Consider the following 18,942-nt stretch of genomic DNA (forward strand, 5'->3'; position numbering starts at 1 on the left):
ACTGATACACTTCTCTTAAGAGCATCTCTTTAAGTTCCAAGATTCACAAACACCCAATAAAATAAATGCCCACTTTCTATCTCAGATTTGGAAACATTTTGAGGCTCTTTTAAATAAATAAATGCCCATTTCATTATCTTAGATTTGGAAGCATTTCCCTGCTATTTTTTTAGGTTTTGATTTTGGTGAAGCATTAAATGCAGAGTAACTGTCTTATTTGTGCAATTTATCCTGCCGTTTCTTAATATTTTAGTTCTGATTTTGGCGGAACTGTAAGCCGATAAGCCACCACTGTAATCATGCATAATGATGAATTGTCCTGTTTTTATATATATATATATTATTGGAGTTGGGATTTGGGGATGTCCTAGAGAATAAGAGGAATTAGTGTTTGTATTTATTAAGGACACCCTATAATCCATCCTAGGACAGTAAGCTCATAGGCTTTGTAAGCTGGTCCTATCCCTTCCTCGGTCACTGTGCTGGCAGAGAGACAAGGTGAGACAAAACACTGTTGCATACACAACACCCTGTCTGGAATGAAAAGAAAGGAAAAACATAGCAGCCAGGCCTAGTTGGTAGACTTAGGAAAATAAGTTATATTAGGCCTTTCTGGTTTGTTAGGACTTACAAAAAGAAAAGGGGGCCCATCTTTTTAACACCCATTGGTTCTAGCCATATATAGTAGGAAATATACCTTGGCCAAAGTGCAACCTTGAGCCCTTTTAAAGGTCCTTGCCATGCCTTTCCAAAGCATTAAAAGTGGAATAGAGTTGACAAAGTTGATGGGTATCTGATCTGCTGTTGATCAGGAGGGCATTCAATACAATAATCGGGTGTGAAGTAAAGTGAAGCACCCATTTGAGTTCATTTACTCTCACAAAGAAGGCCAAAGGAAATCAGTCTTCTACTTCACTTGAATCCAGTTGAAACAGGCAAGAATGATGTTCACTGAATCCAGTCTTCTTATATGCATGGTTTTAATGATGATATGAATATACTTACATTAGCTTTGTTGGGTTTTGGACTACTGGTTTTTTGGCTTTTTCATTGAAGCATACCCATCATTCTACTAATGGCACACTTCATAATTGTATGCTTTGAGTTTCTTTGTACTAATACATGATATGTTTCTGTTGTGGGTTGCAGAGATCTGAGGGCTTGATCTGCATTTTTACTGAGAATACTTGCATCCATGGAGAAATTACAGCAATGTGAACTGCCCATCTCTTCAGTCAAGTGCAAATCTGATGCTACTCAAAGGAGTGGAGTTCAAGATCAGCTTTCTTTGAGTCCTAAGAAGTTCAAGGAGGCCAGAAGATACAGAGGAGTTAGGAGACGCCCATGGGGTCGTTATGCTGCAGAGATCAGGGATCCTAAGTCTAAAGAAAGGCGTTGGCTTGGAACCTTTGACACAGCAGAGGAGGCTGCTTATGCCTATGATTTTGCTGCAAGAACCATGAGAGGAAGCAAGGCCAGAACCAATTTTCTCTACATAGATTCAGAGCCCTGCTGCATTTTATCCAAACCCTTTGCGACCTCTGTACCCACTGGTTTCAAAGACCTGTTTTTTGCCAAGCCAACAAAGTTACAGCAGAATTCTTGGTCTGATTGCCTGGGAGATTCCACCATTAGACCCAGTGCCTGCAATGAGCCTAAGCTTGGCTCCAGCCTCTTTGGAGACATGAGTGTGAGCAATTACATAAGGTCCTCAATGCATCAGATGCATCAAATGGACAAAAATGACCCTCAGATGCTTGGATGTTCCAATAGCTTTACTCCCGTCTCTCTTCCTAGAGTTCATAGCAGTAGCATTGGGAGGTCATGGCAAAATTTTGGCCAGGTCAATCCTAATCCTAGCCCTAACCTTAACATATCTTCTTCATCTGCACTTGAATTGCCCAATACTGAAGTCTGCTATCAGAGCTCAGCCACTGACTTCACTATCCCATGCTCATTTCCTTGCTGTCAGCCATCCTCCTCACTCACTTCCTTCAACATGCCTGGCCAGCCAACCTTCAGCAACACCAATCCAGTTCAGTGTACTGTACCCTCCTCAACATCCACAATGCCAAAACCAGTGGAAAACCAAGGTTTTCTTCCATTCTTAGAAGATCTTGCTTCTGCACCTTCATCTGAAGTTTGCAGTCCAGTATCATCGAATCAAGTCCAGAACACCACAGACTGTTGTTCCTACTCAGATTCAGGCTTGTTGCAGGAGATATTTAATAGGTTCCTTCCCTCACCCATCTCCCCTATTTCCTCATCAACTGCCTGCAGCCCTGACATCAACAATGGCAGCAACTTGGATTATGGTTTTGGCCTTCCACAGGAAATGAGTGCTCAAGATTCTACTTGCATAGACACAACTGACTTGGATCTTCAGAGGATGTCAGGGACAGAATACCAGAGTTTATATTTGAATCATCATTTTCATGATGAACTTAATCAGCAGCAGCAGAAGCAAGAGCAAGAACAACAGCAGTATGAGGATTGCCAATATGATACAATCGACAAGCTGATGAACTGCAGTCAATTGCCAACTGGTTCATATGAATATCAATGGTCCAATGATACTGAATTGTACAATCAATCAGTCATTGGAGACACTCTTATGCAGGAGCTTCTGCAACAGTCTGCTTTAGAGATGGTTGACATGACAACCTTGCCTCTTTTTCTGTGAATATGGTCTAACCATAGCAATTCTTCAATGCTATAGAATAGAGATCCATAATGTTACTCTTGCTTTTCTCTGCTTTCTGATTTGAGTGATGTGAAAAAGATGGACAGAGTGTAGATACAAATTAACCATTCCATTGATTTTATGTCAATTCATCTTCTGCCTTCTAATCTTTTTCTCTGTCATTATATATTATTCATATCCATGCACTGCTTTTCATACCACCCCCTCTTTTTACTTTCATTGAATATGTTAAATGATTAAATCTTATTGTCTCTCTGTGTATTTTTTATGTTCATATGGTTTGCAGGCTTATTGCTTAGCAAAATATGCTATGAATCATAATTATCATATGATTTATACTACTGATTCTAGATCACACTTTTTTTAATATAGTAGATTACTGTGCTTCAGACTTTTTGGATCTGTGATACATTATTTCTTTGAACTTATCGTCATTATCTTTTGTAAAAATACAATGAAAATAACTTGGGAAAAAAATGTAAATATCTTTAGTCTCATGACAGCTCTGAGTATTATAATATTTCAAATAGGTACATAGCTTGCTTCTGTGCCATGGGAAAGCAACCCTGATTCTAGTACATAAATTGAGAGTTAAAAACATTAGGATGTGTAAATAAAATTTCATAAAATATTAATAAATATAGAGAGAGATAATTATATAAATTTGACAAATTTTGTTTGATTTAAAGGGATTAAAATATAATTTAATAAGTCTATTAAATTTATTTCATCTTGTCAATCTGTAATTTTGATCTTTTATTTCTTAGTATTGATGAGGGTGTTAACATTTGTTTGCGCTCATATTATGTAAGCCAAACACCACAATTTGAGAATTGTATGGATGAAAATGATTACAAGACGAATTCTTATGAAAAGGAAAAATAAACAACTTTAGATGAAGATTAAATGGGTTTATGATAAGTGTCCCATCCAATGCAATGAGACAAAAAAAAATGCAATCTAGTTATTGAAAAAAAAACACACTCCTAAATTTAAGTTAAGTGCAATAGAATAAAAGATACTAAATAAGTAATTAATGCTTAATTAATTATTATTATTATTTATATTGAATCAAAGTAGATTAATGAATAGGAGCTACTAAAACGTAACTTAAGAACATTCATTACAAAACCAAAGCCACATCGGATTATTTAATTATTAAGTAATTACTTATTTACCTTTACAATACCTATACAATTAGTTTTTATGCTTATTTGCCATTGAATTATAACCCATACTTTGCTTTTGAATCTTTAATTAACATTTACATTTACTATAATAAATTTTGATAATATTTACTACTTAGAAATCCTATAAGCAATATATAGGTTCTTAATGATTTTGGTAAGAGTAGTTTGGATCAACTTTTTTATTATTATTAAATTTAGTGAAAAGGATCACATTGTTCAGACCTCATCTAGTTGCTAAAAAAAATAGCCAACATTGACTCATATAATTTCATACCCCAACCACTATATGCAAAATGGGGTCTATACATAGTATACATTTGGTCAAAAAATGATATATAATGTCTTATAGACTCAAGACATGATATACATGATATACAAAAAGACTTCAGTGCGCAAACTAGAAGGTCCATTTGGAGGGCCTTCCATCCAAATGGCCATCCTATTCCAAGAAATTACTTCGGTTTTTGCTAACTAGATCTGATATTGGCATTCAATCTTCTTGCCCTCATTGATCTCATGTTGAATTTGGGTCAACCTTTGACAATAGTAGTTGTCAAGATTGTAGCCCTACTAAAGTTTTTTGATAGTTTAGTTTTTCTTTTTTGAGTTTAAAGGTAATGTGAATGTTCAAATTTATGTTTTATATAAATATTGATCTTATTTTGTAGTAGTGTAACATAAAAACAATCATTTTCTTTGTATTAATATTTTTAGTCATAAAGTTTTATTTTGGTATAGATTTGAATTAAAAGGTTTTATTATATATAAAAAGAGCGTGCTATAATTTACAATTATGAAAAAGTATTTTTTTTCAAATTTGTTCAATTTTGGAAGACTTATATTTTTCTTTATTAATTCTCTTTCTTTTTTTTTCTCCATATATATAGTTGTGTTCATGTGGATGTTTTGTAGGTTCATGTAATTTCATGGATGATTATTGTATGTGCTTTTGTAAAGTTATAATGAATAAAAAGTGCTACAAACACACTTGTTTGGAGTTAATGGTAAGTCCCACATTATTATTGTTTGATAGGTTAATATGACACTTTGATATTTGATAATTTATTAACTCATTTTAATCTTTTGTTAATTAATGTATAATTATAATGCAAAAAATTTGATCATTTAAATATTCAATTTACTCCTTTTTGTTAGACTTTACTCCGTCGCTATCAAAATATATAATATTCTAAAGTCTTGACATTTTTAATTCCATTTATACTTCGAGATCTCACCATATGACATCCTACCTATCAAATGGTTAAAATTTCATTCAAGAAGAAATGACCACATGCAATTTAAATCACTTATTTCAGTTCAAATATCTTTTTGTTTGTTAGAACCTTTATTGATAAAAAAATTAGATTTGGTTGGAGTTGAAGGCAAGGTATTGCACACATTATAAGAAGATTCCTTCCCAACCATAAGATCTTCTTTTGATAAGCTCTTCTCTTGTGCCATTGGATTCATTATTTTATTATAACTATTTATAGATTCTTGGAAAGCCAAAGAATGTCCCATATAAACCATTGATTTGTCTCAACTACTTTTTCATTATTTAAATATTTGGTTGTTTGTAGGAGCTATACTCAATTAGCATTTGACTTTTGTTGATTAGCTTACATGAAAGTGAAGGCTGCGATTTTTTTCATTAATAATCTATCATGTTCTTCTCCCCCTCATAATAATTTAATGCTAGTATCATGGTAGTCACTCATTGTGAATCACCATGAGCCACTCAATGAATATGACCCATCTATTAACATCCAAGCAGTAGCATTATAAATTGTAACCTTGTTTAATTTACATCACTTTTTGTGCCCCTGCCTTAGTGTGACCTATTTTAGCTCCCATCCAAGCCTATTTTTGGCCTTTCACCTCAATATTGATGTCATTTGTTCACATGGTGGTTCAAACCTTTATCTTGGGCTACGTGCATCCTACCTCTAGCTTCTTCACCTAGTTTTGGATGGATAATGGTGCCTAGGATACCATTGTTATAGAATAGTAGCTCTTGGAGTGTCCTTGTCCTCCTAAACTGAGCCCAATTTTGAATGGGTTGGTGCATATTTCTTGCCCATTGGTTTTGGATCATAATGTCTTAATTTGACCATTGGAGGTCACCCTAATTGGGGAAATATTTTGAGAACTCTATATAAGAGAATTCCTATAATTCATTTTATCATCACAAGATATCATAAGCATCTGTTATCATCAAACATTGAGCATCAAGGCGACATTTCATCCCATCATATTCTTCAAGACCTACACACCATGAAGCAACAAATTACTTCAATCATCATGCAAGCACATGTGTTTGATTAGGTCATTCATGTCTTGCCATTTTATGTCATGTTATTGCATCAATACTTGTGATCACATTTAAAGATCATTGCATCATCAACCTACAATCATCTACAATAGATCTAAGGTATAACATTTAACATTTACTTTAGTACTTCAATTCATTCCAAGGTTTAATTCCAAACCCGGGTTTTGACCTAGGCAAACCCCTATTCCCAACATCTTTTCTCTCTTTTTGTGTGCAAGTGATAGGTTCGGGACCTGTAAGTTTGGAATAAGGTAGAATAGACTAAAATAATAAAATCTACCTTTTGCAGTCACAAAAACTGGAGGAAAGATTTGGCCCGCATTATAGTGTTCAATGAATTTCTCATGAAATTTATGGGGTAGATTCTAAGAAACATTTTGGTTCTAAATCAATAAAATTTATTTGCATCCAACATTCAAGGGACAAATTCACTCGAAGATACTTTGTCTTGACTTTTCAGGTTTAAATTCTAGTCATAGGTTTTGATAATCTTCCTCATCTCAACCCTGTAGACTTCATATCAAATTTGCAAATTACCTGTTTTTGTTCATTTATGTCAATTTTCCATCTTTAGCCCTAGATATAGCATTCAATTTCTATATTTTTAGTATCCAATTCAACCCCACAAAGGGAGCCACCTGAAGTCAATCAACATTCATCCCTTGGAAGTGAATTTATCGACTCCCATCTCTCTTTCATGTAAGGAATGAATGCAATAGGTTCATTCCTTGTTTGCATAGCCAAATTAGTGAGTCCATATTTCACAACCTTACATTTTGGTGAACTTGACACTTTCAACATCTTGCATATTTTTGATTTGGTATTTTTATAATTGATTTTTCATAATGAAATTCAAAATATTTGATTGGTTTGCTATTTCACATATGATTACATTACTTATTAGTTATTTTTATCAAAATCATGTGTTGGATAATAACTTCTTTCATTTCATGTTGCTTGCATTCATTCATACAACTTTAATTTATTTCATTATGTGTGTTTCAAACATTTTCCCTACATTTAAATAATTTCTTAAAGCTTTGATACATATTTCATGCTAGTATATAATGATATTTTTAAAGAAATTAATGGACTATCTAGATTTCATAAACACTTTGGTATATGTTTCAAATGAAAGCATAGTTAATCTTAAAGATTACATTGATTTCAAACATATTAATCTAGATTTCATAAACACTGAAGAGTAAAATTGAACCATCCTCTTCTCATAAAGATACTTTGGTGAAAGAGGGAAAAAATAAACATGTTAATATTAGTACATCTATACCTCTAGATTCTCCTTATTTCCCTAGAACTTATGTTTATCATCAACATATTTTGAGGCAAGATCATGATGTTATCCATTTTATTCACGACCTATCTCCTACCATAACATTGAATAAAGATGAAGCTTTCGATGATGAGAATACTTCTTCCCCCCCAAACAAAGTGGACATCTCCTCATGTATTCACCCTTTTGGCCCATAATAAAAGTCTTTCCTCACCTTTATCAATTATTTTACCAAAATCTTGACCTTGAATTCCTCAAGGGACAAGACCTATCCATATTGGCAATCAAGAAAAGCTAGCAAAAAGAATATTTTGGAGACTCAAATATGACAAAAATATTACCTTTACTTTTGTAAGATATATCAATAATGATAAGAAAAAAGATGGTGGTGTGCATTTCCTCTTTTATCATAGCTATTCTCATTCTATTGGAGATTGCAATGCTTTTAAAGAATTTGTTTAAGATTTATGTGATCTAGAGCCTCGCATTCTTATTACACCCCATCTCATGCTTTTTCCCTATCCAAAATTAAAAGTAGTGAATTAACACTCCCTTCGCTTATTATGTTTCTTCTCACTACGTGTTCTTAGTAGCTTACCTATTTGGGGGCTGTTTGTCATTTGTGGTGGTATAATTTCATGTGAAATCATACTTAGGTAGCAACATAATAGCGTAGTTATTCTTGTCTCTGCATTGGGGGACAAGAATAGTTTGTTCAATCATTCCTTTTTTCCCTTCATGGATTTGTGTCTTTTATAATGATCTCTTATTGATTGTGGAGGTGAATATCTTTGCCGAGGATATCCTTCCTCTTATTGGAAAAATTATTCCTGGTGAGGATCTTTTATTTTCTATAGAAGTATGTGTCTTTGTAAATGATCTCTCCTTGGTTAACAACATAATTGTCTTCCTTATTTTTGTCTCCATGCTTGGGGGACAATAATAATGTTTCAATCATCTCTCTCTTTTCAAGGATTTGCTTTTCCTTTGTTGAGTTGCATCTTTCATAACTTGATGTCCTTTCTTGCATAGAATTATCATCCATGCAAGTACATGCATGTCCCTTGGTTAGGATATATTCCTTGTTTGAAACAGTTTGTCTTTAATGAACAATCTCTCCTTAGTGATTGTGTGTAGTCCTTCACTAAGAGTCCGCTTTTCTAGCAATGGGGAAGGTGTGTATTCTTACTTTCCTTCCCTTTTCAAAGATGTCATCTTTATTAATATCTCCTCTATTTTTGGAGGTAGAAATATTTACGCAAAGAGATCTCTTCCTCCTTAGAAATATTTACGCAAAGAGATCTCTTCCTCCTTTCACTATGCATCCCCCAAAAGGACCCCTTTACAGTTTTTGAAAGATACTTCTTTTACAATTATCACTTCATTACTTCAAAAGAGTTATGCCTTTTTAGCTTGGAGTGATGTACATTGTTGCTTAAAGGATATCTCCTCAGTGTTGAAGGTTTTTATCCTTGTCTCTTATTTCTGCCATAGAGATCAATGCAAGGCTTTGTTTACATCTAAAGTGGGGGGGCGGGGGGGGGGGGGGGGGGGGGCGCATATATGCAACCTCCTTGGTGCTTATGTTGTGGATTTCCTTGCATACAATTATTTGGTTGGTTATTTTATTTCCATTTATGTTGTGGATTTTGTTGCATACAATGCTTTTCTTGTTTATTATTGTTCAATTCATGTCACAAATTTCCTTGCATATTGTAGACAACTAAAAACATCTTTTAATTAATTTTTTTTTTATTATTTATTTAATTATTTTCCCAATAATTCTTTTATTAATCAAATAAATATTTTATATCAAATTTTAACCTATTGGTTAGCCCTAATGATCCAACCACTAACCTAGATTTGAAAACTAATCCAAAACAACATCAATGAAGAATCTATCAAACATGAAAATACTAATGAAATCAAACAAATTATATCTTTTGCATGTCTTGTAGGCTTGTCTCCATTGTTCTCATATCCTCCATGATCTCGCATTTGATAATATTTGCTCTCATATTTTTGTTGCACTTGCACAAGATATCAAGAAAGAATGAATATGGTTGTAATGATGTATGCTAGAATGATTTTGACAAAATGCAGGTATGCTCAAGATATGTGTGTTGGAAAATGAGAGGAGGAAGCCTCTTTTATAGAGATCATCCTAAGAATGGAGGATTTAGATTAAGAGGTGAAATCATGAATGACTAGGATCACATAGTCAAAAGAGAATCAATAGGATTAGAGGGTTAGGTAAAGATGCAGAGAGGAGATTAAGAGGTGGAAAGGTTAAAGGATAAGGGTGAATAGGATTAAGAGGTTAGATTAAAGTGAAGGGATAAGATTGAGGAGTAGGCAATTTAGGGAGACATGTTGCCATGTGGACGAGAAGAAAAAGGTAAATATGATTAAATTAAATAAATACGCTTATTTATTTGATTAATAGAGGAAAGACTTCATAAATTAAATAAATAAAATATTTATCTAATTTAGGAGAGAGGTGGAAGGATTAAATAATAATAAATATATTTAAATAGAAAGAAGAGGCTTAATGAATGAATTAAATAAATAAAAATATATATTTAATTAATAGAGGAATTATGGGGAAAATAATTAAATAAATAATATTTATTTAATTAAAGGATGATTTTAGGTGTCTACAAATATAATGCTTTACTTGGTTATCCTTTTTCAATTCATGTTGCAGATTTCCTTGCATACAATGCTTTGCTTGGTTATCCTTGTTCAAGATTTCCTTACATACAATGCTTTGCTTGGTTATCCTTGTTGTGGTGTCCCAATAATACCTTTATAGTTTCTTTCCTTGTGATAAGAAAGCTTCACTTGGAAAAATATTTAATTACAATTTACACAAAATATGCCGCATTGCAATAAGAAATTGGGCATCCCTTTTGTAGGATAAACTGATTATCATAGCACAACTTGCTAGACTATTTAACTCTTTCTTTACCCTTTTGTAGAATGAGTTGACTAGCATAACACAACTTGCTAGACTATTTGACTCTTCTTTAACCCTTTTGCAAGATGAGTTGACTAGCATAACACAAATTGCTATACTATTTGACTCTTCCTTTCCCTTGTAGGATGAGTCTAGAACTAGCATAACACTTCTTGTTGGAATATTTTGACTCTCTCTCTCTCTCTCTCTCCCATGGATAGCCAGACATAACACAAATTACTAGCCTATGGAATCCGTGTTTCCTTTCTCCTCCCCATGATAAAAAAAGCATAACATGCATTGCTAGTCATTGGATCGTGGTTCATCACTCAATGCATTCTCTTTCTCTTTTCATGAGACCACTTGTGCTCTTGTAATAGCATTCTAAGAATAATATTAGTGGTGGAGACATTTTGACTATCGGGATCTCTTCAACTAGTTGACTTAAAGCCCTTATTTTTAGTACTAACCCCACTTTATGTGTTTTTTTGTCTTTTGTTTATTTTTGTCTTCCTTTGTGTTTCCTTGCATGTGATTGTGTGAGTTAAGATCCTAAGCTTGGGGGCTTGTTCCCTCAAATTTAGTGATGCCTTATCTCCTTATATTATTGCTCTTAGTTGCTCATCTCTCTCTCTCTACTACTTTACCGTGAGTATGCACAGGCTCATACTCCTGCTAAAGTGGGGGCTAAATGTAGCATCATAAATTATAACCTTGTACAATTTACACCTTTCTGTGCCCTTGCCTTAGTGTGACCCATTTTAGATCTCATCTAAGTTTATTTCTTGCCTTTCTCCTCAAAATTGATGTCATCTATTCACATGATGGTTCAAACCTCTTCCTTAGGCTATGCACATCTTATCTCTGGCCCATTTGCCTAGTCTTGGGTGGACAATGACACCTAGGGCAACATCATCCTTGGATAGTGGTGCTCGAAGTTCCCTTGTCCTCCCAAACTGGGCCTTGTTTTGAATAGGTTAGTGAATGTTTCTCCCTCATTAGTTTTCAATCATGATGTCTCAATTTGATTGTTGTAGGTTGGCCTAATTGGGGAAATACATTGAGAACAATATATAAGAGGATTCCTCTAGTTCATTTTATAATTTCAAGATATCATAAGCATTCGTTATCATCAAGCATTGAGCATCAAGGTGACATTTCATCCCATCATGTTCTTCAAGCATTCTTCAATATCTACGCAAAATGGAGCAACAAATTACTTCAATCATCATGCAAGCATGCATGTTTGATTAAGTCATTCATGTCTTGTCATATTGCATCATATTATTCCATCAACACTTGTTATCTAGAACATCATAAATTGTATCTCATGCAATTCCATGTCACATAAGCGCCTTTGCTTTTAGTTGATTGAATTCATTTGTTAGGCCTTTTTGTCCTTTTTTCCACATGGATTGCCTTGTGAGGTTTGAATTTGGCTTCTTATTGAACATGCTGACAATTTGACTGATGGACTCTAGCACGTTGCAGAGATGTCTGTGTATTGTGCTAGCATCTCGCGAATATGTTAGTCTGTAGGTGGTAGTTTGAGCATTATTCCTGCACCCAAAATATTTTGTAACGCCTTTGTTTGTGGCCACTAGTGTTGATATTCCTCTTTTAAGGCTATATCTCATGCATTTTGGGATTTTACAAGGACTTCTTGATCATTTTGGTGTAAATCTGAAGCTTTGGGAACATCTTCTATATCTCTCACAAGTTCTTCCAGCACTTGTTATCCATCATTGTTACAATTTCAAGAGCTTTTGATGTGCTTGAGTTCACTCCTTCAAGTGCCAACTTCTTGGTTGTTGAAGGGAAGTTATCTCAACTTTCTCATTCACATTTCATAGCATTGTATCCATTGTTTTCTATTTGTTATAATTACTATCTTTTCTATCTATCTATCTTCTATCTTTATCTTTGCCTTTCAATCGTTTCTACTATTTGGGTTGTTCATGGAGGTGGAAACACCGAAATGGGGGTTTGAATGAGGCAATCCTATAAGCACAACCCCCAAACTTTTCTCTCTTTGCTTGTTTGCAGGTTTGTTATTGAGGAAGAGAACTCACCTTTTTGGAGGCTTCAATTGTGGGCCAATTGTAAGTTTCCTCTACTATCTCTCACTTTCCTTTAACTGTTTGTGTTATGTACTTGTTATTCTACCTATCATAATATTGCTATTTTGATCATACTGTTGCATTTGTGTTTTCTATACGGTCTCTGTACCCTATCCATACATGATGTTACTGCACCACGCTAGTGTCCTAGTTCCGTGCATTCATCCCAAAGATAGAGGATTAACAAAGTTATCTAGAGGCCCTGTTTGTGTTTCATTTGCTTAGTTGTATAGTTCATATCCACCGACTCACCTATAGTGCCAGTTTAAGTGAGGTAGAGAGAAGGTCAGTTTGTTTCTCGGATTTCATCACTTCAAGGGTAACAAATCCAATCCTCTACATTGTCACATTCAAAGAGCATTGCATCATCAACCTACAATCATCTATAATAGATCTGAGGTATAAAATTCAACATTTGCTTCAGTGTTTCAATTCATTTTAAGGGTTAATACCAAACCCAAGGTTTGACCTAGGTAAATCCCTATTCTTAACATATTTATTCTCTTTCCATGTGAAGGTGACAAGTTCGAGACCTATAAATTTGAAATTGGGTCGAATGGATAGAAATAATTAGATATAGCTTTTGGAGGAACAAAAAGAAAATGACAGATATAGCCTTCAACATAGTGTTCATCGAATTTCTCATTGAAATTTTTGGGGTAGTGCCTGAGTAGGATTTTGGTTCCTAATCAATAAAATTTGTCTACATCCGACATTCAAGGGACAGATTCACTAGAAGCTAATTTATCTTGACTTTTCAAGTCCAAATTCCAATCAAAGGTTTTGATCATTTTCCTCATCTTATCCCTACAGTTATAGCTTCATATCAAATCTAGAAATTAAATGTTAATGCTCATTTATGTCAAATTTCCATCTTTATCCCTAGATCTAGCAATTTCTATATTTTTAGTAACCAATTCAACCCCACAAAGGAAGCCACCTAAAGTCAATCAAAATTTATCCCTTGGAGGTGAATCTATCAACTTTCATCTCCCTTTCATGTAAGGACGACATGAAATAGGTTTATTCCTTTATTGCATAGCCAAACTAGGGAATCCATATTTCATAACCTTACACAAGCATTGCTACCATTAAAATAAAACTTCAACCTTAAGAACTAAATATCTTAAGATGAAAAAAATAAAAAATAAAATTGATGATTATTTTAAAATTTTATAGTGTACCGTAGTAGAGACAAAGATGAAGATTAAATAAAGAAAGAAAATGAGAACATGCGTTAGTTTGAAGGTGGGTAAATGAGATCCACTAGTCCAATTATGTAAACTAGGAATTAAACTCATTTACCTCAACAATACATTCAAGAATAATCAACATACCCCACTTCAGATCTATTGAGTGAGATGGGAACTATAGTTTAATTATTCTTTATGCTATGATTTTTATTTGGTAAGACAATGCAAGAAATAGGTCTAATGATGTAAAATTGATAGTGTTTATGGTGAAAAGGGATAACAATAATAACAAAATTGAAAGACTAAAATGGATTCAACCACAAAACCCTAGCCTAACAACAACAAAGATCCACCATAACATATGAAGATTACCTAAGACAATGCAAATAACTCAAAATCACAAAGATTATACCATCACATGTCCAATAGGGTTTTGATCTCCATTCTTCCTATCTCCATTGATCTTGCTTGATATACTTGCTCTCAGATTTTTGTATGCACAAGAGCTCAACAAAGAACGGAATGTGGTTGCAAGTGGATCGTAGTGTAGCCAAGTACTCCAAAATTGTTGATTAGTCTGAGTGATTAGGTTGAGTGATTAGGGTTTGACAATGAAGAAAGCATCTCCTTAAATAGAAGACACAATATGAAATGGAGGGTTAAGATTGAGAGGTGTAAAAAGAGAGGTCGGCTAGGATTAGAGGGTAGGTAAAAGAAATACCAAAATAATGAAAGAGGTAGGTAGTGTATGAATTAAGAGATGAATGACATGTGTCATGTGTAGAAAAAGATAATGAATTAATTAAATAAATAAAGATTTATTTAATTAATAGAAGAAGTAGGACAATTAAATAAATAAAATATTTATTTAATTTAGGAAAGGGGTAATTTAAATAAATAAATGTATTTATTTAAATTAGAAATAAGGCTAGAAGAGGATAAATGAATTAATTAAATAAATAAAAATTTATTTAATTAATAGAAGAATTAGGCTTAGATAATTAAATAAATAAAATATTTATTTAATTAGACATGACAATTTTGAGTGTCTACATTTTGCCCCTCTTTGAGACAATGTGGCTTGTCGCGTTGTTTCAAAGAAGATAAGATGAACTGATACAGAGTTGCCCCAAGATGGGAATTATATGCCCCCTCGAGAGATTGGATGAAAATGTCTGAAAAGATTGCAGACAATCTCTCGATAAGAAAGACGGGATAGAATGGATTGATCAGATAAAGTGACAAAGTCACGGGATAAGGAAGACTGACTCGGGAAATGAGAGCTAGGGCAATCTATAAGATAGACCATGGGGGAAAATACATCCTCATTGTCATCTACACATCCACGAGAGCACATTGCAGAGCGAAAATAAAGCAGCAACAGTCAGCAGCGATGGCTTTTGTTCACAGATTCGACCGTGTTCGCCGATTCTAGAGGCCAACGAAGGCAGGAGAGCCAGTGAGTACCACAAAACCTCCTCGTACTTTGATGCATTTATTATTGTCATTAATGCATACTAGGTAATGTAATAAATGCGCATTTATGTCAAGAAAATGTGTTTGTGTCCAAAAATGCGAATTTGTGTCTTCTAGGTCAAATCGGCAGTTCTATGATGAACATACGTTGTCGATTGGATAAGCTGCTGAGAGGATACACTCAAGAAGGTCCTCTAGGGAAGACTAAGATAGATCAAGGCACTTTGTGATGAACAGGGAGTACTAAAATATGAGCAGCACTTTGTGATGAACAGGGAGTGCAAATGTGAGTAACACTTTGTGATGAACAGTGAGTGTCACACACGTAGTACTTTGTGATGAACAGGGAGTACTACTAGGATAGATAGCAACACTTTGTGATGAACAGTGAGTGTCACTAGGATAAATAGCTATGTGCATTTAGATAGAAAGTAGCATTTTGTGATAAACAGTGAATGCCACTATGACTGACATGATTTGATTTGCTTGACTGCAGGAGTACTTGTCGATGCTGGAGTCACGGGAGAGATTCCCATCGACTCAGAGGTTGCGACCTGAGTTGACACTTGAAGACTGAGCTGCGATTGAGGTTATGGGATTGAGATACATTCTGTATGTGCCTGAGTTTCGGGTGAACATGGGATTGTTGACTGCACTAGCTAAGAGATGGCACTCAGAGACTTGTACGTTTCATCTGCCGATGGGTGAGATGACAGTCACCCTGGAGGATGTATGTAGGATTATGCAGAAACCGATTGATGGGGAGCTGATTTCGTACGATCGAGACGGAGACAGAGATGCCCTTAGACGAGTGTTCTAGGATCCAAGACTAGGGATGAGGGTGGGACATGTGGCATGGGATACCATGACATGGACAGGATTAGCACTACCAACAGTGTTGGCAGGAGTTATCAGTGGGTTCCTCTATATCAGTTTTGTACCATTTTATATAATGATGTAGACACCTGCGGGTGATTGTAGCCATATGATTTTGACATCATTGTATCTTGACACTTTATATATATATATATATATGAGATGATGCATCTTTGCGGCAGCTATATGCATGTGTACCTATGTGATGAGATGTTCTTATGTGATGCTTATGATATGGATGCAAATATGTATATGATGCAATGCAATATTTTTTTTTTGTTCTTTTATGTTTTATATGTGTATGCATGATGCAAATGTGAATGTAAGTAATGCAGATGAATATGATAATGCAAATGATTATTTACATAATGAAAATGTGAGATGTGCTAACATGTGTTGTGTGCAGGATGTGATGCAGTTGTGATATCTATATGTATGTATGAAATGCTTATATGTGGTGATGTAGGTGTAACTATATGAAATGCAAATGTTTTTGGTGTGTCATTATACTCAGTCATGTGATAGCGGGCTACGCGGACTCGAGAAGGACAATGGAAGTCAATCAAGAAAGGGGGATGGAAGACAGAAGATATGAACGTGAAAGAGCTTCTTGTGCGTTATCATCATTGAGCTTTATTATGGCAGAATAGGTTATGACAATCGAGGTATTTGTTTGACCCAGAAAGTCATTGTACCCGTTTGCATGGAGATAAGACAGTCACAAACAAGGAATGCCCCAGTTCATACTAGACTCACAGTGTCCTCATATCCTTGGACAAGTCATAGCATTACTAAAAGACAATCCACAGACAGCAAATGCAAATAGGTGACGATACCCCATCCTCGCCTTTCTAGTCAAAGACATCCTGAGATAGAATCTCTAGTCAAAGACATCCTGGAAAAGCTAAAAGACATGTCACCAAAAAGATAAAATCAAAAGAAAACCAAGACTCGACACCAACATCCACTGTAGTCCTCAAGTTTAGTGTCTCTTGTCACTTGTTTAAGTCTTATTCGATTGTGGTCACAATGTTCACTTTCACAAAAAGGATAGATAGCACTGAACCATATGTTGCCTGAGTCTGTTGAAAGATTTGATTTTGTTGAAGCTCATTGTTGCTGCTGTGTCTCATTTGAAACTGATTGAATCTATGAAACTGATACTTTATTGTGGAGAAGATGGAACTTTATTGCGGACTGGCGATGCAGATGTTGCTTTATTGCGGATTGTGCGCGGATAGACTTGAAGGAAGCTGGAAGAAACTGTACTCCTCGAAACATGTGATGTTCTCAGTTCCACACCCATCACTAGACGTAGGATTTGCCTTAGCCACAGATAGGATCTGATTTATTATGGATGGAAAGGGAGTGAAAAGGGAGGGTTATGGATGGCTAACCAATCTTAGGTAGATCAATAACAGGCCATGATGGGAATGGGTAAGTTTATTGCGAACGAATAGGTTGTGAGTGTGTGCAAAGTGAAAGGATGAAAGTGAATCCTGAAGGAGGGAGGAGCAATGTCTCTACGCATGGCGCTGGTGACCCAATTTTCACCATGGTACTTGCCCAGGGCGCCACCAAAGTGGTTTTCACCGTTGGATGAAATTATTTCTCTTTACTTTTTTTTCGATTTTTCAATGTTTTTGTGTCACAAGGCGCCTGTTTGCCAGGTTTTCACCAAGTAACGATTTTTTTGTTTTATAATTTTTTTGTATTTTTGAAATTTTTTGATTTTTTTGTAGTTTTGAATTAGGATATTCTGAAGAGCTATGTGTAGAACCTGCGAAGGTGCATGCTGTTGATAGGATCCTCCAAGGGTTCACCTTCTGTAGTTGAGAGCTGATATGCCCCAGAGCCATATACTGCTGTAATAATGTAAGGACCAAGCCAGTTTGGTTCGAACTTGCCCTTCTTATCTCTGTCTTGCTGATTCCTGGGGTTTTCTCTGAGGACTAAGTCACCTACCTCAAATGTGCGAGGCTTGACTTTGTGATTGTAACTGCATTGTTCCTTGACTGAATGATGTGTAGCTTGAGTGACTGTCTTACTTGATAAAGGAACTGAGATAGAATTACTAGTGTGTGGACTACATAGGCCCATATGCGTTTCACCTGAAGAAGTTTGGGCATCACTGATAACAAAGTCCTTCGAGGAAGCTCCATTAAAGGTCCATGATGTATCGCTAGAAGGGGATGGATGTGTGGAACAAGTGGATGAGTTATGAAGGCTTATGATTGTGAAAAGAAGTGAGAGTAGGATAGCATGATGGAGACTTAGGATCAACAAGTATGCTTTTTGGCTTGAAATTTTCAAACTTTTGCCCCCAGTTATTTTGATATTAGGGGAGATCAACTCTTGTTCTTTTTGCTTCATAGGATTTTTATCCTTGACTTTGATTTTTGCAGAGTCCAATAGCTTTTGATTTTGATTTGGACTAAAGGACTTCTCTTTATTTTTGACTTTTAGATTTTTCTTTTCAAAGCTTGATTTTTGATCCCCAATAAGTAAGGGCTTTTGTGATTCTTGTTGATCCAAGTCTAGAAGTGGAGTGGAAATGGAATGAGTGGATGATATGGTAAGGCTATGTGAGTTCTCAAGAGGGTTGGTGATATGCTCAATAGATTCTTTGTTGGAACCACTCTTAGGACTATTGATATCAAGAGATTCTTGCACCACTAGAGGAGTTTTGCATTCAGACTTAGTAGCCACAACACTAGGTGGTTCACACCCAATTCCTTGGCATTGCAAATTGTTTGTAGGTTGTTCCTGTCGACTGAATACCTTAGGAGATAGTGGGAGTT

At 35.1% G+C, this 18,942-nt stretch overlaps 1 protein-coding gene across 1 annotated transcript; it reads left to right on the forward strand.

Moving 5' to 3' along the window:
• The first annotated feature begins 654 nt into the window (after window positions 1-654).
• Window positions 655-2,852, forward strand: LOC131050395 (uncharacterized). The gene is made up of 2 exons (XM_057984554.2): window positions 655-935; window positions 1,150-2,852. The coding sequence occupies exon 2, from the start codon at window positions 1,196-1,198 to the stop codon at window positions 2,681-2,683; it is 1,488 nt and encodes a 495-aa protein (XP_057840537.2). The 5' UTR covers window positions 655-935; window positions 1,150-1,195; the 3' UTR covers window positions 2,684-2,852.
• The last annotated feature ends 16,090 nt before the right edge of the window (window positions 2,853-18,942 follow it).

This window comes from Cryptomeria japonica, chromosome 1, assembly GCF_030272615.1.
Source record: "Cryptomeria japonica chromosome 1, Sugi_1.0, whole genome shotgun sequence".
In the NCBI taxonomy this organism is placed as follows: domain Eukaryota; kingdom Viridiplantae; phylum Streptophyta; class Pinopsida; order Cupressales; family Cupressaceae; genus Cryptomeria; species Cryptomeria japonica.

What these genes read in the sequence shown, in the direction of transcription:
- LOC131050395 (XM_057984554.2), top strand. Translation starts at nt 1,196, where the DNA reads ATGGAGAAATTACAGCAATGTGAACTGCCCATCTCTTCAGTCAAGTGC.